The sequence below is a fragment of the Bombina bombina genome, chromosome 1, assembly GCF_027579735.1.
Source record: "Bombina bombina isolate aBomBom1 chromosome 1, aBomBom1.pri, whole genome shotgun sequence".
Lineage (NCBI taxonomy): Eukaryota > Metazoa > Chordata > Amphibia > Anura > Bombinatoridae > Bombina > Bombina bombina.
In genome coordinates, this window is record NC_069499.1 from 187,941,701 (window position 1) to 187,964,496 (window position 22,796).

The 22,796-nt window shown below is 39.3% G+C and overlaps 1 protein-coding gene across 3 annotated transcripts in view; it reads left to right on the forward strand.

Moving 5' to 3' along the window:
• Positions 1-22,796, forward strand: part of PSEN1 (presenilin 1) — a 332,444-nt gene that overhangs the window by 224,530 nt on the left and 85,118 nt on the right. For 2 of the 3 annotated variants that reach the window (XM_053697782.1, XM_053697783.1), the window contains one exon: positions 8,877-9,542. The exons of the other annotated variant lie outside the window; for it this stretch is intronic. In XM_053697782.1, the coding sequence (XP_053553757.1) occupies positions 8,877-9,032 (156 nt within the window). In that variant the 3' untranslated portion in view covers positions 9,033-9,542. Of the gene's footprint in view, positions 1-8,876; positions 9,543-22,796 lie in introns of those variants that run through there. 3 annotated transcript variants of the gene reach the window in all.

Below are 22,796 nucleotides of genomic sequence, written 5' to 3' on the forward strand. Positions count from 1 at the left end.
GAAGGTATGCATCCTGCAAGTCTATTGTGGACATATAATGTCCTCGCTGAACAAAAGGCAGAATAGTCCTTATAGTCACCATCTTGAAAGTTGGTACTCTTACATAACGATTCAAAATTTTCAGATCCAGAACTGGTCTGAATAAATTTTCCTTCTTTGGGACAATGAATAGATTTGAATAAAACCCCAAACCTTGTTCCTGAAAAGGAACTGGCATGATTACCCCTGAAGACTCCAGGTCTGAAACACAATTCAGGAAAGCCTGAGTTTTTACTGGATTTGCTGGGATACGTGAGAGAAAAAAATCTTCTCACATGAGGTCTTACTCTGAATCTTATTTGATACCCTTGAGCGACAATGCTCTGAATCCATTGATTTTGGACATAATTTATCCAAATATCCTTGAAAAACCTTAATCTGCCCCCTACCAGCTGAGCTGGAATGAGGGCAGCACCTTCACGCGGACTTAGGGGCTGACTTTGGTTTCTTAAATGGTTTGGATTTATTCCAATTTGAGGAAGGCTTCCAATTGGAAACAGATTCCTTGGGGGAAGGATTGGGTTTTTGTTCCTTATTTTGACGAAAGAAACGGAAATGGTTAGAAGCCTTAGATTTACCCTTAGGTTTTTTTTTCTGAGGCAGAAAAACTCCCTTTCCTCCAGTAACAGTTGAAATAATAGAATACAACTGAGAACCAAATAAATTATTACCTTGGAAAGAAAGAGATAGTAATCTAGATTTAGATGTCATATCAGCATTCCAAGATTTAAGCCACAAAGCTCTTCTAGCTAAAATAGCTAAAGACATAAATCTAACATCAATTTTGATAATATCAAAAATGGCATCACAAATAAAATGATTAGCATATTGCAGTAAGCGAATAATGATAGATATTTCAGAATCCAATTCTTGTTGCGCTAAATTCTCCAACCAGAAAGTTGATGCAGCCACAACATCAGCCAAAGAATTTGCAGGTCTGAGAAGATGACCTGAATATAAATAGGCTTTCCTTAGATAAGATTCAAGCTTCCTATCTAAAGGATCCTTAAAGGAAGTATTCTCTTCCATAGGAATAGTGGTACGTTTAGCAAGAGTAGAAATAGCCCCATCAACTTTGGGGATTTTTTCCCAGAACTCTATAGAATTTGCTGGTAAAGGATACAATTTAAACCTTGAAGAAGGAATAAAAGAAGTACCTGGCTTATTCCATTCCTTAGAAATCATATCAGAAATAGCCTCAGGAATAGGAAAAACCCCTGGAGAAACCACAGGAGGTTTAAAAACAGCATTTAAACGTTTATTAGACTTAACGTCAAGAGGACTGGTTACCTCAATATCCAAAGTAATTAACACTTCTTTTAATAAAGAACGTATATACTCTATTTTAAATAAATAAGTAGATTTGTCAGTGTCACTGTCTGAGGAAGGGTCTTCTGTATCAGATAGATCCTCATCAGAGGAGGATAAATTATTATGTTGTTGGTCATTTGAAATTTCATCAACTGAATGAAAAGTTTTAAAAGACCTTTTACGTTTATTAGAAGGTGGAAATGCAGACAGAGCCTTCTGGAAAGTATCGGAAACAAATTCTTTAAAATTCATAGGTATATCATGTACATTAGAAGTTGAAGGAACTGCAACTGGCAATGTACCATTACTGATGGACACACTATCTGCATGTAAAAGTTTATCATGACAACTATTACAAATGACATTCGGAGAAATAATTTCCACAATCTTGCAACAAATGCACTTAGCTTTGGTAGAACCGATGTCAGGCAGCAAAGTTCCAGCAGATACTTCTGTGGCAGGATCAGATTGCAAAATGTTAAAGAAAATAACAACATATAAAGCAAAATTATCAATTTCCTTATATGACAGTTTCAGGAATGGGGATAAAAATGCAAATAGCATAGCCCTCTGATAGAGAAAAAGGCAAGAGGCAAACATCAATGGGGTATTAAAATAATGAAAAAGTTTGGCGCCAAGTATGACGCACAACGTAACTGAAAACTTCTTTGGTGCCAATAATAATCGGAAAGGACACACTCGCGTCACTAATGACGCAACTGTGTGTAAGGCTTCGGCGTCAACTATGATGCCGGAAATTACAAAGTTGCGTCATAGACGTATTTTTCGCGGCAAAAAATTCTCACGCCAAGAATGACGCAATAAAGTCTAGCATTTGGCGCACCCGCGGGCCTAATACCGCCCGCAATTTGCAAGAAAGTAGTCAATTGAAAAAAAGACTAAACGCCAGGTAAGAAAAAAAATTCTTAAAAATGTTTATTTCTTTCATGTAATTAACAAGAGTCCATGAGCTAGTGACGTATGGGATATACATTCCTACCAGGAGGGGCAAAGTTTCCCAAACCTTAAAATGCCTATAAATACACCCCTCACCACACCCACAAATCAGTTTTACAAACTTTGCCTCCAAGGGAGGTGGTGAAGTAAGTTTGTGCTAGATTCTACGTTGATATGCGCTCCGCAGCAAGTTGGAGCCCGGTTTTCCTCTCAGCGTGCAGTGAATGTCAGAGGGATGTGAAGAGAGTATTGCCTATTGAATGCAGTGATCTCCTTCTACGGGGTCTATTTCATAAGGTTCTCTGTTATCGGTCGTAGAGATTCATCTCTTACCTCCCTTTTCAGATCGACGATATACTCTTATATTTACCATTACCTCTACTGATTCTCGTTTCAGTACTGGTTTGGCTTTCTACAAACATGTAGATGAGTGTCCTGGGGTAAGTAAGTCTTATTTTCTGTGACACTCTAAGCTATGGTTGGGCACTTTATTTATAAAGTTCTAAATATATGTATTCAAACATTTATTTGCCTTGACTCAGAATGTTCAACTTTCCTTATTCTCAGACAGTCAGTTTCATATTTGGGATTATGCATTGAATTATCATATTTTTCTTACCTCAAAAATTTGACTTTTTTCCCTGTGGGCTGTTAGGCTCGCGGGGGCTGAAAATGCTTCATTTTATTGCGTCATTCTTGGCGCGGACTTTTTTGGCGCAAAAATTCTTTTCCGTTTCCGGCGTCATACGTGTCGCCGGAAGTTGCGTCATTTTTTGACGTTATTTTGCGCCAAAAATGTCGGCGTTCCGGATGTGGCGTCATTTTTGGCGCCAAAAGCATTTAGGCGCCAAATAATGTGGGCGTCTTATTTGGCGCTAAAAAATATGGGCGTCGCTTTTGTCTCCACATTATTTCAGTCTCATTTTTCATTTGCTTCTGGTTGCTAGAAGCTTGATATTTGGCATTCTTTCCCATTCCTGAAACTGTCTTATAAGGAATTTGATCTATTTTGCTTTATATGTTGTTTTTTCTCTTACATATTGCAAGATGTCTCACGTTGCATCTGAGCCAGAAGATACTACAGGAAAATCACTGCCTGCTGGATCTACCAAAGCTAAGTGTATCTGCTGTAAACTTTTGGTAGCTATTCCTCCAGCTGTTGTTTGTAATAATTGTCATGACAAACTTGTTAAAGCAGATAATATTTCCTTTAGTAATGTACCATTGCCTGTTGCAGTTCCCTCAACATCTAAGGTGCAGAATGTTCCTGATAACATAAGAGATTTTGTTTCTGAATCCATAAAGAAGGCTTTGTCTGTTATTTCTCCTTCTAGTAAACGTAAAAAGTCTTTTAAATCTTCTCTCTCTACAGATGAATTTTTAAATGAACACCATCATTCTGATTCTTTGGACTCTTCTGGTTCAGAGGATTCTATCTCAGAGATTGATGCTGATAAATCTTCATATTTATTTAAGATGGAATTTATTCGCTCTTTACTTAAAGAAGTACTAATTGCTTTAGAAATAGAGGATTCTAGTCCTCTTGATACTAATTCTATACGTTTGGATAAGGTTTTTAAAGCTCCTGCGGTTATTCCAGAAGTTTTTCCTGTTCCTAATGCTATTTCTGCAGTAATTTCCAAAGAATGGGATAAATTGGGTAATTCATTTACTCCTTCTAAACGTTTTAAGCAATTATATCCTGTTCCGCCTGACAGGTTAGAATTTTGGGACAAAATCCCTAAAGTTGATGGGGCTATTTCTACCCTTGCTAAACGTACTACCATTCCTACGTCAGATGGTACCTCGTTTAAGGATCCTTTAGATAGAAAAATTGAATCTTTTCTAAGAAAAGCTTATCTGTGTTCAGGTAATCTTCTTAGACCTGCTATATCATTGGCTGATGTTGCTGCAGCTTCAACTTTTTGGTTGGAAACTCTAGCGCAACAAGTAACAGATCGTGATTCTCATGATATTATTATTCTTCTCCAGCATGCTAATAATTTTATCTGTGATGCCATTTTTGATATTATTAGAGTTGATGTTAGGTTTATGTCTCTGGCTATCTTAGCCAGAAGAGCTTTATGGCTTAAGACTTGGAATGCTGATATGGCTTCTAAATCAACTCTACTTTCCATTTCTTTCCAGGGAAACAAATTATTTGGTTCTCAGTTGGATTCTATTATTTCAACTGTTACTGGTGGGAAAGGAACTTTTTTACCACAGGATAAAAAATCTAAAGGTAAAAACAGGGCTAACAATCGTTTTCGTTCCTTTCGTTTCAACAAAGAACAAAAGCCTGATCCTTCGTCCTCAGGAGCAGTTTCAGTTTGGAAACCATCTCCAGTCTGGAATAAATCCAAGCCTGCTAGAAAGGCAAAGCCTGCTTCTAAGTTCACATGAAGGTACGGCCCTCATTCCAGTTCAGCTGGTAGGGGGCAGGTTACGTTTTTTCAAAGAAATTTGGATCAATTCTGTTCACAATCTTTGGATTCAGAACATTGTTTCAGAAGGGTACAGAATTGGTTTCAAGATGAGACCTCCTGCAAAGAGATTTTTTCTTTCCCGTGTCCCAGTAAATCCAGTGAAAGCTCAAGCATTTCTGAATTGTGTTTCAGATCTAGAGTTGGCTGGAGTAATTATGCCAGTTCCAGTTCCGGAACAGGGGATGGGGTTTTATTCAAATCTCTTAATTGTACCAAAGAAGGAGAATTCCTTCAGACCAGTTCTGGATCTAAAATTATTGAATCGTTATGTAAGGATACCAACGTTCAAGATGGTAACTGTAAGGACTATATTGCCTTTTGTTCAGCAAGGGAATTATATGTCCACAATAGATTTACAGGATGCATATCTGCATATTCCGATTCATCCAGATCATTATCAGTTCCTGAGATTCTCTTTTCTAGACAAGCATTACCAATTTGTGGCTCTACCGTTTGGCCTTGCTACAGCTCCAAGAATTTTCACAAAGATTCTCGGTGCCCTTCTGTCTGTAATCAGAGAACAGGGTATTGTGGTATTTCCTTATTTGGACGATATCTTGGTACTTGCTCAGTCTTTACATTTAGCAGAGTCTCATACGAATCGACTTGTGTTGTTTCTTCAAGATCATGGTTGGAGGATCAATTTACCAAAAAGTTCTTTGATTCCTCAAACAAGGGTAACCTTTCTGGGTTTCCAGATAGATTCAGTGTCCATGACTCTGTCTTTAACAGACAAGAGACGTCTAAAATTGATTACAGCTTGTCGAAACCTTCAGTCTCAATCATTCCCTTCGGTAGCCTTATGCATGGAAATTCTAGGTCTTATGACTGCTGCATCGGACGCGATCCCCTTTGCTCGTTTTCACATGCGACCTCTTCAGCTCTGTATGCTGAACCAATGGTGCAGGGATTACACGAAGATATATCAATTAATATCTTTAAAACCGATTGTTCGACACTCTCTAACGTGGTGGACAGATCACCATCGTTTAATTCAGGGGGCTTCTTTTGTTCTTCCGACCTGGACTGTAATTTCAACAGATGCAAGTCTCACAGGTTGGGGAGCTGTGTGGGGATCTCTGACGGCACAAGGAGTTTGGGAATCTCAGGAGGTGAGATTACCGATCAATATTTTGGAACTCCGTGCAATTTTCAGAGCTCTTCAGTTTTGGCCTCTTCTGAAGAGAGAATCGTTCATTTGTTTTCAGACAGACAATGTCACAACTGTGGCATACATCAATCATCAAGGAGGGACTCACAGTCCTCTGGCTATGAAAGAAGTATCTCGAATTTTGGTTTGGGCGGAATCCAGCTCCTGTCTAATCTCTGCGGTTCATGTCCCAGGTGTAGACAATTGGGAAGCGGATTATCTCAGTCGCCAAACGTTGCATCCGGGCGAATGGTCTCTTCACCCAGAGGTATTTCTTCAGATTGTTCAAATGTGGGGGCTCCCAGAGATAGATCTGATGGCCTCTCATCTAAACAAGAAACTTCCCAGGTATCTGTCCAGATCCCGGGATCCTCAGGCGGAGGCAGTGGATGCATTATCACTTCCTTGGAAGTATCATCCTGCCTATATCTTTCCGCCTCTAGTTCTTCTTCCAAGAGTAATCTCCAAGATTCTGAGGGAATGCTCGTTTGTTCTGCTAATAGCTCCGGCATGGCCTCACAGGTTTTGGTATGCGGATCTTGTCCGGATGGCATCTTGCCAACCATGGACTCTTCCGTTAAGACCAGACCTTCTGTCGCAAGGTCCTTTTTTCCATCCGGATCTGAAATCCTTAAATTTAAAGGTATGGAGATTGAACGCTTGATTCTTGGTCAAAGAGGTTTCTCTGACTCCGTGATTAATACTATGTTACAGGCTCGTAAATCTGTATCTCGAGAGATATATTATAGAGTCTGGAAGACTTATATTTCTTGGTGTCTTTCTCATCATTTTTCTTGGCATTCTTTTAGAATACCGAGAATTTTACAGTTTCTTCAGGATGGTTTAGATAAGGGTTTGTCCGCAAGTTCTTTGAAAGGACAAATCTCCGCTCTTTCTGTTCTTTTTCACAGAAAGATTGCTATTCTTCCTGATATTCATTGTTTTGTACAAGCTTTGGTTCGTATAAAACCTGTCATTAAGTCAATTTCTCCTCCTTGGAGTTTGAATTTGGTTCTGGGAGCTCTTCAAGCTCCTCCGTTTGAACCTATGCATTCATTGGACATTAAATTACTTTCTTGGAAAGTTTTGTTCCTTTTGGCCATCTCTTCTGCTAGAAGAGTTTCTGAATTATCTGCTCTTTCTTGTGAGTCTCCTTTTCTGATTTTTCATCAGGATAAGGCGGTGTTGCGAACTTCTTTTGAATTTTTACCTAAGGTTGTGAATTCCAACAACATTAGTAGAGAAATTGTGGTTCCTTCATTATGTCCTAATCCTAAGAATTCTAAGGAGAAATCGTTGCATTCTTTGGATGTTGTTAGAGCTTTGAAATATTATGTTGAAGCTACGAAATCTTTCCGTAAGACTTCTAGTCTATTTGTTATCTTTTCCGGTTCTAGAAAAGGCCAGAAAGCTTCTGCCATTTCTTTGGCATCTTGGTTGAAATCTTTAATTCATCTTGCCTATGTTGAGTCGGGTAAAATTCCGCCTCAGAGAATTACAGCTCATTCTACTAGGTCAGTATCTACTTCCTGGGCGTTTAGGAATGAAGCTTCGGTTGACCAGATCTGCAAAGCAGCAACTTGGTCCTCTTTGCATACTTTTACTAAATTCTACCATTTTGATGTATTTTCTTCTTCTGAAGCAGTTTTTGGTAGAAAAGTTCTTCAGGCAGCGATTTCAGTTTGAATCTTCTGCTTATGTTTTTCGTTAAACTTTATTTTGGGTGTGGATTATTTTCAGCAGGAATTGGCTGTCTTTATTTTATCCCTCCCTCTCTAGTGACTCTTGTGTGGAAAGATCCACATCTTGGGTAGTCATTATCCCATACGTCACTAGCTCATGGACTCTTGTTAATTACATGAAAGAAAACATAATTTATGTAAGAACTTACCTGATAAATTCATTTCTTTCATATTAACAAGAGTCCATGAGGCCCACCCTTTTTTGTGGTGGTTATGATTTTTTTGTATAAAGCACAATTATTCCAATTCCTTATTTTATATGCTTCGCACTTTTTTTCTTATCACCCCACTTCTTGGCTATTCGTTAAACTGATTTGTGGGTGTGGTGAGGGGTGTATTTATAGGCATTTTAAGGTTTGGGAAACTTTGCCCCTCCTGGTAGGAATGTATATCCCATACGTCACTAGCTCATGGACTCTTGTTAATATGAAAGAAATGAATTTATCAGGTAAGTTCTTACATAAATTATGTTTTTCCCCAAATATGAAACTGACAGTCTGCAGAAGGAAATACATGAACCTGACTCATGGTAAATATAAGTACAATACATATATTTAGAACTTTATATAAATGCATACAGTGCCAAACCATAGCTGGGGTGCCTTAAGTAATTAAAAACATACTTACCAAACGACACCCATCCACATATAGCAGATAGCCAAACCAGTACTGAAATAGTTATCAGTAGAGGTAATGGTAAATTGAGAGTATATCGTCAATCTGAAAAGGGAGGTAGGAGATGAATCTCTATGACCGATAACAGAGAACCTATGAAATAGACCCCCGTTAGGGAAATCATTGTATTCAATAAGTGATACTCCCTTCACGTCCCTTTGACATTCACTGTACTCTGAGAGGAATCGGGCTTCAACAATGCTAAGAAGCGTATATCAACGTAGAAATTAGCACAAACTTACTTCACCACCTACATATGAGGCAAAGTTTGTAAAACTGAATTGTGGGTGTGATGAGGAGTGTATTTGTAGGCATTTTGAGGTTTGGGAAACTTTGCCCCTCCTGGTAGGATTATATATCCCATACGTCGCTAGCTCATGGACTCTTGCCAATTACATGAAAGAAATTAAAATGTGATAATATAAAAACTACACACACACACACACACTAGAGAGATTATGCACCCATGCTGGACCTAATAAAGCACCTATTAACTGTATTTTATTGTTTTTGCAGGGTCTGTGCCTTACTCTGCTTCTCCTTGCCATCTTCAAAAAAGCATTACCAGCCCTCCCCATCTCAATAACTTTTGGACTTGTATTCTACTTTGCCACAGATAACCTGGTACAACCATTTATGGACCAACTAGCTTTCCATCAATTTTATATTTGAATTTATGGACAAATAATTTCTTAGGATGTCTTGTTGAAGAAAAGCATTAGCTTTTCCTATTTTGGAAAACAAGATAAAAAAAATATCTTACTTATTACAGCTGAGGTTATCAACAGCTCTGATTGCAAATCTGTTCTGCACTGAAGAGGTAAATGCATAAGATGTTAATCCTGTGGATCAGGCTAAAATAATTTGTCACTGTTTGGTAAGGACAACATTGCTATATGTGCAAATCCACATTTAAAGGAAATTCTGAGTGGTAAAGGAAACCGTGTACACTACTAATTCATACACTATGCAGCCGCAAACTGGTTAAAAGGGAGACAAAAAGACTTTTGGTAATAATGTGCATAGATGCATGCACATAAACGCAAAAGAATGTCTAATAAGTATACATAATTGAACTCACTCATGTTCAGCACAGTGCTGTAATACATAGCAATACCATTCAAAATTGCGGTCTTCCAATAATAAAACCAACATTGGGATCCGCTGATTATTCAAGTTTCATTCAGTTTATGTCTGTTTTTAGTATTTTAACATCTCTAGATCATTACTACAAATTTTTTACGGGAAGAGTGTTTCTGTTTTTGAGAGCAGAGGATGGATGAAATTCACAAATGCTATTGTTTCACAAGTCCTTAAGGCACGACACTACAAGATAGGATTTAAGGATTCCACTGCCTCAACCCGTCGTGGATCATTTGGTCTACTCACCTGTGCTGAGATTCTAGTGTAGATGTAAAATCCTATATCACGAGTTATACAGCAGTGCCTCCCCGGGACCCTTTTAGCAGTTGCACCACTCGGCTAATTTTACTCACCACCCAGCTATAATTGTAGCCAATATTAAGCTAAAATGATCTAATATTAAAAATGTTTTTATTGCACAATTTATCATTAAATAGTTTGTTAAATTATGCAATTATTTGCACAAATTATCAATAAAGGGACCTGAAACCCACATTTTTTCTTCAACTTTTATCTATTTTCTTTTTTAATCTAATTTGCTTTTACCGCTTGGTATTCTTTGTTGAAAAGCATACCTAGGTAGGCTCAGGAGCTAAGGGCTACCTGCTTATTGGTGACTGTACTTATATTCCTCTTGTCATTGGCTTACCAATTTGTGCATCTGGCTCCCAGTAGTGCATTGCTGCTTCTTTAATAAAGGATACCAAGAGAAAGAAGCAATATTGATAAAATAAGTACATTGGAAAGTTATCTTAAAATGTATGCTCTGTCTGAATCATGAAAGAAAAATGTTAGGTTTCATGTCCCTTTAAATACATTTATGTTAAATTATGCAATTTGTGCTTTGGATAGTAGAAAATTATATAATAATTCACTGCCTCCACCCTGCTACTTTATAATGCCACTCGGCTGGTAACATTTTCTATGGAGAACCCTGTAGAGGGTATCAAGTGATGCTTTGCCCTCTTAATTGCCAAACAAGCATTTAGCAACATATAGAAGGGAGAACGTTTAATATAAAATTGCATGTTTTGTATGTTATGTTTTTATATTATAAATGCAAACTTTTTTTTACTGTTCTGCTCTTGAGAATATTGACTGCTGACATCCTTAACTGTAATTGCCACTTACTCGAGCTATGGGACATTTTTTTTTTTTTACTTCCGATAACAGTATACATGCAAAGCATATCACTATGCTGAGAAATTGCAATAAGACATTTAATATGAATGGAAAGAAATTGTAAATAATAAACATTTGGAACAGTTTTAGACTGTAATATTTAAAATACTCAGATATACCTCATTGTAAATATTAAGGCATGGAGAAATTTCATTTCAACATCCAAGAATGAATTTTCTAGCATTGGCACAGCGTAAGGTTTATTTTATTTGACTGATGTTAAATGTTATTTGAGTTAGCTCCACCCCTATAGTTATAGACACAGACACTTTACACACAGCTGCTTATTGGTTTTAAGATGTCGGCCCTGGCTCACATGAGATATATATAGTCATGCAGGCTTCAGGAAAAGCACTCCTTCAGATTTAAACAAACATAAACATTTATTGGTATAAACGTTTTCGGGTTTGCCCCTGTCCTCGGATACAATATAAATTTATATTGTATCTGAGGACGGGGGCAACCCCGAAAACGTTTATACCAATAAATGTTTGTTTAAATCCGGAGGAGTGCCTTTCCTGAAACCTGCAGGACTGTTATTTGATTTTGAAGAGCACCACGGTGGATGGAACTTTATAGTGTGCTGGGCTCATCAGCTTTGGTATATATATGTGTGTGTGTGTGTGTATATATATATATATATATATATATATATTATTTTTATTTTTTTCCTCGAGACAGCACATGAGCTCAGTTTTTCTCTTCCATGGCCACCATCAGAGAGGAATAACTCCTTGATTCTTGAAGTTGTCATCAAGCACTTCTCTCCATTCTGAATTGGGTTATACCTCCTTTTTTTTATATATATATATATATATATATATATATATATATATATATATAATATATATAAAGTACTGTAATAGTCCTGTTCACTTAATGACCGTGTGAGCTATGCTGCTTCAGTGGATAGAGTTTGTGTTGCTGGAGAGGACCAACTGAAATGTTACTACTGTTTGAGTATCTCCACTTACTACAGCAGATATTGAGGACTTATCTAAGATTCCTTGATGAGCAGGCATTAATGTCAGAGAAGAAACATTTTGGAAAAAACTATTTATATTGACATAGATTGTGTTGATGACCAGTAAGACTGTGTTTTTTATGAAGGTTCACTCTGATATTCTGATGTGCACGCACTGTCACAAAGCCTATTCAGCAAGGGTTTCAATTAAGGCTAGTACTGGGCCAGATCCAGAATGACTGACTGTTAAAAAGCGTAACATTGGTCCATAGTGATACTAAATAAATAATGTCCTGAAAAGCTGCAGTCAATCTGATCATAAAACAGTTCGCTCAGGATGTACTCATCAAGGAGATAAAACTGTAGGGTTTACTGTTACAAAGTCCATATGTAAACAGATGAGAGTAGACAGGATCAGAATTAAAGGCAGCAGACAAACAATATTGAGCGTGAGTAGTCAGAGTCCATGTTCAGTTAACCCCTTAAAGACACAGCTACAGTTTGCTCAATCGTTCCATGATGAAATAATTTTGTCATTAAGGGGTTATATAAATCCAGCAAATCAAAAAACCGTCCATGTTCTTAGCCAAAAAGTAGAATAATATAAAAAAAACGCTAGCAATTAGCTATCAAAAACAGGGGGGCTCATTATAAAAAATATATATATCGCACATAAAAATACAAAAAAAGAGATAAAGAAACAGTCCACCCCAAAAGAGCAGCTGTCCTCAATCAGGACTTGGCGATCCGTAAGGCATCAAGAAAATAAAATCAAACAGGAGACGCTTCATAGTGCAGATAAAACGAAGCAATATGCCAAAACAGTCCTCAATTACAGTATTGCACTCAGCACTAAGCATAATGATACACAGGCATGCTGGTTCTTAAAGGGCCATGATACCCAAATGTTAAAAACACTTGAAAGTGATGCTTCATAGCTGTAAAAAGCTGACTAGAAAATATCACCATCTCTATGTAAAAAATAAATATATTTTACCTCAAAATGTCCAAAGTATTCAAACCCCATTGCAAAGGACTTTAAGCAGCAAATCAGTATGTCTCTCCCGGAACAGGCAAGGGGAGTGAGCTTCGTGCACACTCATTTTATTTCCCTATTCAGTTTAAGGAAGTTTACTGTGAAATCTCATGATATCATGACCTCAGCACTGCTGATGCTGATTGGCTGCAGTTCATTTCTTCATTTTTTTAAAAAAAATTTACCTGCAGCTGAGCAACAGCTGAGTATAACTGTTTACACAGAACTTACTCTGGTGAGCTGAGGAAATTGTGAGGTAAAATATCTTCCTTTTTTACATAGAAATGCTCAGGTGATATTTTCCTGTCCGCTTTTTACAGTTATCCTGCATCAGTTTCAAGTGATTAAGCATATGAGTATTATGTCTCTTTAAGTTCCCCAGCTAAACTATCCCTTGGCAAGCAGGAACAGAGTCGGTTTTCTACTGAACCTACTAACAACGATAATACTAGGGGATCTATACATTACCTGTTTTTTAAGTTATAGGAATTATTGAAAATTGAACATAGGGATACCCATCAAAAATTTTATGATAGGAAACCGATACCAAGAGGTCTTAGAATATTTTAAAATGCTCTTTTAAAAAGTATGCAATTTTTTTTAATGAATGGGAAAACATTTTAAATGTTGATCCAATTATTAATCACACATAGAAGGTAGTAGATCAAGTAAGTTTAGAAATTGAAGAAGTTCAAAAAATGTTTTTAAGATACATTTAAAATACATACATGAGGGGTTAAATAAAACAGTACTACATATTACTGACACTTTCCTACATTAAATAATTTAATTTGAAAAACAAGAAACTCTAGAGAGATGGAAATAATTATCGTAAAGGGAACAGATTAAATATAAACAGACCCCATACTGAAAAGTTTAGAGAGTGAGATCTCAGGAATCTAGCCATTGAGTTCTCAGAAAATGAATATTTTAGCTAATGCAGATGAGAGAAGCAGAAAATCGCATACAGAGAAAGATTGTAATTATGTTTTTAATAAACTGTAATCTGATTAATAATTTCCATCATGAAGAATCTAGTAACTCTACCCATAGTTTTGAATCTAATAAGTTTTAGCGGATTCCTCCTCTGTTTCCTCTGATGAATATACTTTAAATAGACCTTCAAGTTTATCTGTATCTGAAAAGGATTTTTTAGGCCAGAGACATAAAAACCATTAGAATATAATAGATCCATCAAAAATAGTATAAATATAGTGTTAAGAATTGGGGGGGGGGGGGGGTTGATACAAACCATTTGGTCTTTAGTAATTGTATAACTCGGTACAATAGTAATTAGCCCATTTCTTTACCCCTGCTCTATCTGATAGGCGGTTCAATAGTAATTATACAGGGAGTGCAGAATTATTAGGCAAGTTGTATTTTTGAGGATTAATTTTATTATTGAACAACCATGTTCTCAATGAACCCAAAAAACTCATTAATATCAAAGCTGAATAGTTTTGGAAGTAGTTTTTAGTTTGTTTTTAGTTATAGCTATTTTAGGGGGATATCTGTGTGTGCAGGTGACTATTACTGTGCATAATTATTAGGCAACTTAACAAAAAACAAATATATACTCATTTCAATTATTTATTTTTACCAGTGAAACCAATATAACATCTCAACATTCACAAATATACATTTCTGACATTCAAAAACAAAAACAAATCAGTGACCAATATAGCCACCTTTCTTTGCAAGGACACTCAAAAGCCTGCCATCCATGGATTCTGTCAGTGTTTTGATCTGTTCACCATCAACATTGCGTGCAGTAGCAACCACAGCCTCCCAGACACTGTTCAGAGAGGTGTACTGTTTTCCCTCCTTGTAAATCTCACATTTGATGATGGACCACAGGTTCTCAATGGGGTTCAGATCAGGTGAACAAGGAGGCCATGTCATTAGATTTTCTTCTTTTATACCCTTTCTTGCCAGCCACGCTGTGGAGTACTTGGACGCATGTGATGGAGCATTGTCCTGCATGAAAATCATGTTTTTCTTGAAGGATGCAGACTTCTTCCTGTACCACTGCTTGAAGAAGGTGTCTTCCAGAAACTGGCAGTAGGACTGGGAGTTGAGCTTGACTCCATCCTCAACCCGAAAAGGCCCCACAAGCTCATCTTTGATGATACCAGCCCAAACCAGTACTCCACCTCCACCTTGCTGGCGTCTGAGTCGGACTGGAGCTCTCTGCCCTTTACCAATCCAGCCACGGGCCCATCCATCTGGCCCATCAAGACTCACTCTCATTTCATCAGTCCATAAAACCTTAGAAAAATCAGTCTTGAGATATTTCTTGGCCCAGTCTTGACGTTTCAGCTTGTGTGTCTTGTTCAGTGGTGGTCGTCTTTCAGCCTTTCTTACCTTGGCCATGTCTCTGAGTATTGCACACCTTGTGCTTTTGGGCACTCCAGTGATGTTGCAGCTCTGAAATATGGCCAAACTGGTGGCAAGTGGCATCTTGGCAGCTGCACGCTTGACTTTTCTCAGTTCATGGGCAGTTATTTTGCGCCTTGGTTTTTCCACACGCTTCTTGCGACCCTGTTGACTATTTTGAATGAAACGCTTGATTGTTCGATGATTACGCTTCAGAAGCTTTGCAATTTTAAGAGTGCTGCATCCCTCTGCAAGATATCTCACTATTTTTGACTTTTCTGAGCCTGTCAAGTCCTTCTTTTGACCCATTTTGCCAAAGGAAAGGAAGTTGCCTAATAATTATGCACACCTGATATAGGGTGTTGATGTCATTAGACCACACCCCTTCTCATTACAGAGATGCACATCACCTAATATGCTTAATTGGTAGTAGGCTTTCGAGCCTATACAGCTTGGAGTAAGACAACATACATAAAGAGGATGATGTGGTCAAAATACTCATTTGCCTAATAATTCTGCACTCCCTGTAGAACAATCTCAGGGTATTTTATCTAAACATTGGAGATAGACCCCATTTTAAAAAAATCTAATAGGAGAGAAACCATCTTGTTTATTTAAATGGGCACCCACCATTAAAAACAAATTAGCACCAGTAAAATACTATTACATAAAAAACAAGATAACACAAGAAAATCAATATTGTTAAAAAATGGAATCTATAAATTTAATGAGATTTATTGCACTATGTGTAAATACACTACATAAAATGCTACTGTTTCCAATGTAACCAAAAACTCTTTCTTCATCAACAGCCATATCACTTGTACCTCAACATATATGTTGTTTATTTGATAAACTGTAAATTTGAGTTACAATATGTTGGGCGCACCTGTAGAAATAATAGAGCTCATTGGCATGAACAGTTTCTAAACATGATGAACAACTTTCTAAAACAAAAATGTATCTTAACACTGTTGTACCTTAGATAATAGGGATTTGAAATCTTCCACTATCACACCTATTAAACACATCCCCAAAAATAGTATACACAATAGATTTGGTAAATTAAGACAGAGACCTAGTGGATATATATCCTTCAACTTTTGTATCCTTTATGTCTCAATGCAAATATGGATTTTATTTATTTCTATTAGTCTTTATTTTCCATCTTAAAATGAGGAGAGTCAACGGCTTCAATACAGAACCTGGCCACCAGGAGGAGGCAAAGACACCCCAGCCAAAGGCTTAAATACCTCCCCTCATCCCCCAGTCATTCTTTGCCTTTTGTCACAGGAGGTTGGCGGAGAATTGTCAGAAGATTTCAAAGTAGTTCCTTATGGAAGGTAGTACCCTTCGTGATGGGACTGGAGTTTTAAGTAGTCTTGTCAGCCTCTAAGTGAGAGCATTGACAAAAGTTAGAGTCTGGAGATGCAGGCAGAGTCTTTCTGCGAACCCATCCAGACTCATATTAACAGCTCCTTAAGCAATCAGCGTTGACGAGTTTCGCTGCCTGCTTTCTTCACTCAAGTTTATGTCAGAAGCACTGCTATAATCTGTCAAACTTGAAGGACCATGTCACTGTTCCACGGCATAGATTCCGGTAAGATTGTTTCATTATTTTACACACGTTAACGATAGAAGACAGGGTTACAGTGGGACTCCTTTATCTTTATGGAATCAACGGTTTTATATCTCCTGAGGGTGATTATTGAACAGTGGGGATTTTTAATCATATTTGTTATGTAATTTCGACTGCTTATGTGTAAGAACGTTTGGGCTCTTAGTCCCAGCCATTGGGGGTATAAGGTGCCAGTTGTTTTTCCTTTTTTATAATTTGATATAGACGAGTTATGGAGGATTCTGTTATTTTAGAGGGGTTCCCTCCGATACAGAATTTGATACCCGTATATATTGTGAGGAGGCCCGGGTAATCCAACCCTCTCAATTATGTTCTGTATGCCGCAATAGGGTGTTCTCAACTTCTCATCAACCAATGTTGAGATGTTGGAGACCACTGAGCTATCCGCCTCTGAGGATTCTTCGTCCAGTGAGGTGTGTTCCCTAGATTCTGTTCCTAAATATGCAGTTTTCCCGAGTTCCGATCCTCCTTCCCCTGTAAGGGGTTTGTTTCCACCAGAGGTTTCTACGCAGTTCCGCATTGCCATCTCCACGGACTTAGCGATGTTACCTATTCCTTCTATGCGTAAGCAAATGAGTAATTCAGGCTCTCCTGCCGCTGGACATTCGTGTAAAATAACTGGGTTCCCTGGGTATGCGGTTCCCTCTGAGGCCTCAGAGGGTGAACCTCCAGGGTCGGAGTCTGCTGACTTGGGTCCTCTGACTGCGGAGGTTTTGGGATTTAAATTTAGATTGGCACGCCTGCGTTTACTCCTAAAAGAGGTTTTGGCGATGTTAGAGGTTCCCAGTACTGATCCGTCAGTTGAATCTCAGTCCTCTAAATCTGATAACAATCTTAACTAGACAATCTTAACTAGACTTTCTGTTTTATGTTATTTAAAATCCCAGTTCCGAGCTCTATGGGGGATTGTGTCATATGACAGGCAGGACCTGTTTTTATGTGCACACTGCTTTTTTCAGGGCGTTTGCCTGTTTTCTTTTACTTTACTATTCCGATCCTGATATTTTTTCTCTTGTAAAGGTGTATCCAGTCCACGGGTTCATCCATTACTTGTGGGATATTCTCCTTCCCAACAGGAAGCTGCAAGAGGACACCCACAGCAGAGCTGTCTATATAGCTCCTCCCCTAACTGCCACCCCCAGTCATTCTCTTGCAGCTCTCGACAAGAAAGGAAGTATCAAGAGAGATGTGGTGAATTAGTGTAGTTTTTTACCTTCAATCAAAAGTTTATTTTTAAACAGTACCAGCGTTGTACTGTTTTTACTCTCAGGCAGAAATTGGAAGAAGAATTCTGCCTGGAGGTTTGATGATCTTAGCGGTTTGTAACTAAGGTCCATTGCTGTTCTCACACATAACTAAAGAGTATGGAAAGAAAACTTCAGTTGGGGGGACAGTCTGCAGATTGCCTGCCTTGAGGTATGTTCAGTATATTTTTTTCTAGAGAGATAAGGTCTAGAAAATGCTGACAGTGCCTGGTGTATTTGAGGTAAGCCTGATACAGTGATTTAACAGCAACTGGGATCATGCTTGCAACAAAGGGTAATATTCATGTTAATACTCATATTGCTTAGTGTAAAAACGTTTGCATGTTTTAGAGTAAAAACATTTTTTCTCTGAGGGTGATAAATCTTTATTTTGGGGCCTAGTTTTCCACATGGCTTGTTAGATTACTCCTATAAAAGGCCCCCTGACTTTCAGTGAATGGTGGGAGGGGCCTATTTTGCGCAGTTAATCTTCAGACTGAGACATACAGCTTCCCTAAAGGAGTCCTCTGGCATCTGGGACCACTATAGAGGGTGTTTTTCCTGCAAAAAAAATCGTATTTATGGGCAGGTAGGGCCACAGCAGAGCTGCGGCAGTGTGTTTGACTGTTTTTTTGACGGTTTTTCCATTTTTCTAGGGGCCTAAGGGGTTAATCATCCATTTGCAAGTGGGTTCAATGCTGCTTTAGTCTATTATACACACTGTAAAAATTTCGGAGAGTTTACTACTTTTTATCACTGTTTTGCAGTTTGAGGTAGTTTTTTTCTCTTAAAGGCACAGTACCATTTTTATTTAATTGCTTTTTCACATTTATTAAAGTGTTTTCCAAGCTTGCTGGTCTCATTACTAGTCTGTTAAACATGTCTACCATAGAGGAAACTCCTTGTTCATTATGTTTAGAAGCCATTGTGGAACCCCCTCTTAGAATGTGTGCCAAATGCACTGACCTTTCTATAAGTTATAAAGACCATATTATGGGTTTTAAGGATTTATCACCAGAGGTTTCTCAGACTGACAAAAGGGAGGTTAAACCACCTAGCTCTCCCAATGTGTCAGAACCTATATCTCCCGCGCAAGTGACGCCAAGTACATCTGGCGCGTCGAGTGCGTTTACCTTACAAGACATGGCGGCAGTTATGAATCATACCCTCACAGAGGAAAGCGAGACGGCTCTGGGGCTAGAACAAATACAGAGCTTTCTGACGCTTTAGTAGCTATGTCTGATATACCCTCACAATGTACAGAAGCAGGAGAGCTTCTATCTGTGGGTGACATGTTTGATTCAGGGAAGGCGTTACTTCAGTCTGACTCTGAAATGACAGCATTTAAATTTAAGCTTGAACACCTCCGCTTGTTGCTCAAGGAGGTTTTAGCAACTCTGGACGACTGTGACACCATTGTAGTCCCAGAGAAATTTACACTGATGTTTTTCCAATCCCTAAGAGGTTTTCAGAAATTATTACGAAGGAATGGGATAGGCCAGGTATACCGTTCTCTCTCCCTCCTGCGTTTAAAAGAATGTTTCCCATAGATGCCGCTACATGGGACTCGTGGCAGACGGTCCCTAAGGTGGAGGGAGCAGTATCTACCCTAGCTAAGCGTACAACTATCCCCGTCGAGGACAGTTGTGCTTTTCTAGATCCAATGGATAAAAAATTAGAGGGTTTCCTTAAGAAAATCTTTATACAACAAGGTTTTATTCTCCAGCCTCTTGCATGCATTGCCCCAGTCACTGCTGCAGCGGCTTTCTGGTTCGAGTCTCTTGAAGAGGCTCTTCAGGTGGAGACCCCGTTGGATGATATCCTAGACAGGCTTAAAGCTCTTAAGTTAGCTAATTCATTTATTTCTGACGCCGTTTTTCATTTAACTAAGCTAACGGCTAAGAATTCAGGTTACTTCAAAGTCTAAGCTTCTCAACATTCCCTTCAAGGGGCAGACCCTATTCGGGCCTGGACTGAAGGAGATCATTTCTGATATTACTGGAGGGAAAGGCCACGCCCTTCCCCAGGATAGGTCCAACAAATTAAGGACCAAACAGACTAATTTTCGTTCCTTTCGGAACTTCAAGAGTGGTGCAGCTTCAACTTCCTCTACTACAAAACAAGAAGGAAATTCTGCCCAGTCCAAGCCAGTCTGGAGACCTAACCAGGCTTGGAGCAAGGGAAAGCAGGCCAAAAAACCTGCTGCTAAGACAGCATGAAGGAGTAGCCCCCGATCCGGGACCGGATCTAGTTGGAGGCAGACTTTCTCTCTTCGCCCAGGCTTGAGCAAGAGACGTCCCGGATCCCTGGGCTCTGGAGATCATTTCCCAGGGATATCTTCTGGATTTCAAAGCCTCATCTCCAAAAGGGAGATTTCATCTCTCACAATTATCTGCAAACCAGATAAAGAGAGAGGCATTCTTACGTTGTGTTCAAGACCTTCTGGTCATGGGAGTGATCCACCCAGTTCCAAGGGAGGAACAGGGGCAAGGATTCTATTCAAATCTGTTTAAAGTTCCCAAAAAAGAGGGAACTTTCAGACCAATCTTGGATCTCAAGATCATAAACAAATTTCTCAGGGTCCCATCCTTCAAGATGGAGACTATTCGAACCATCATACCTTTGATCCAGGAGGGTCAATATATGACTGCCGTGAACTTAAAGGATGCTTAACTCCACATTCCGATACACAGAGTTCATCATCGGTTTCTCAGGTTTGCCTTCCTAGACAGGCATTACCAGTTTGTGGCTCTTCCCTTTGGGTTAGCCACGGCACCAAGAATCTTTACGAAAAGGTTCTAGGGTCCCTACTGGTGGTTCTAAGGCCACGGGGCATAGCGGTGGCCCCTTACCTAGATGACATTCTGATACAGGCGTCGACTTTTAAAATCGCCAAGTCCCATACGGACATTGTTCTGGCCTTTCTGAGGTCTCACGGGTGGAAGGTGAATTAAGAAAAGAGTTCTCTCTCTCCCCTCTCACAAGTGTTTCCTTCCTAGGAACTCTGATAGATTCAGTAGAAATGAAGATTTTTCTGACAGAGGTCAGGTTGTCAAAGCTTCTAACTTCCTGCCGTGCTCTTTATTCCACTTCTCAGCCGTCAGTGGCTCAGTGTATGGAAGTAATCGGCTTAATGGTAGCGGCAATGGACATAGTTCCTTTTGCCCGCCTACATCTCAGACCACTGCAACTTTGCATGCTCAATCAGTGGAATGGGGATTACACAGATTTGTCCCCTCTGCTAAATCTGGATCAAGAGACCACAGATTCTCTTCTCTGGTGGCTATCTCGGGTCCATCTGTCCAGGGGAATGAGCTTCCGCAGGCCAGAATGGACTATAGTGACGACAGATGCCAGCCTTCTGGACTGGGGCGCAGTCTGGAACTCCCTGAAGGCTCAGGGTTCGTGGACTCAGGAGGAAGCCCTCCTTTCGATAAACATTCTGGAACTAAGAGCGATATTCAATGCTCTTCAGGCTTGGCCTCATCAGATTTCAGTCGGACAACATCACGACTGTAGCCTATATCAACCATCAGGGGGGTACAAAGAGCCCCCTGGCGATGTTAGAGGTTTCAAAGATTATTCTATGGGCAGAGGTTCACTCTTGCCATCTCTCAGCTATCCATATCCCAGGAGTAGAGAACTGGGAGGCGGATTTTTTAAGTCGGCAGACTTTTCATCCGGGGGAGTGGGAACTCCATCCGGAGGTATTTGCCCAGTTGATTCATCTATGGGGCAAACCAGAACTGGATCTCATGGCGTCTCGTCAGAACGCCAAGCTTCCTTGTTATGGGTCCAGGTCCAGGGATCCCAAGGCAGCGCTGATAGATGCTCTAGCAGCGCCCTGGTCCTTCAGCCTGGCTTATGTGTTTCCACCGTTTCCTCTGCTCCCTTGTCTGATTGCCAAGATCAAGCAGGAGAGAGCTTCAGTGATTTTGATAGCTCCTGCGTGGCCACGCAGGACTTGGTATGCAGATATGGTGGACATGTCATCCTTTCCACCATGGACTCTGCCGCTGAGACAGGACCTTATACTTCAAGGTCCTTTCAAACATCCAAATCTAATTTCTCCGCGTCTGACTGCTTGGAGATTGAACGCTTGATTCTATCAAAGCGTGGTTTTCTTTCATGTAATTAGCAAGAGTCCATGAGCTAGTGACGTATGGGATATACATTCCTACCAGGAGGGGCAAAGTTTCCCAAACCTCAAAATGCCTATAAATACACCCCTCACCACACCCACAAATCAGTTTTACAAACTTTGCCTCCTATGGAGGTGGTGAAGTAAGTTTGTGCTAGATTCTACGTTGATATGCGCTCCGCAGCAGGTTGGAGCCCGGTTTTCCTCTCAGCGTACAGTGAATGTCAGAGGGATGTGAGGAGAGTATTGCCTGTTTGAATTCAATGATCTCCTTCTACGGGGTCTATTTCATGGGTTCTCTGTTATCGGTCGTAGAGATTCATCTCTTACCTCCCTTTTCAGAACGACGATATACTCATATATACCATTACCTCTGCTGATTCTCGTTTCAGTACTGGTTTGGCTTTCTACAACATGTAGATGAGTGTCCTGGGGTAAGTAAGTCTTATTTTCTGTGACACTCTAAAGCTATGGTTGGGCACTTTTTTATAAAGTTCTAAATATATGTATTCAAACATTTATTTGCCTTTGTTCAACATTTCCTTAATTCAGACAGTCAGTTTCATATTTGGGATAATGCATTTGTATATATCATTTTTATCTTACCTTAAATTTGACTTTTTCCCTGTGGGCTGTTAGGCTCGCGGGGGCTGAAAATGCTTCATTTTATTGCGTCATTCTTGGCGCGGACTTTCTTGGCGCGAAAATTTT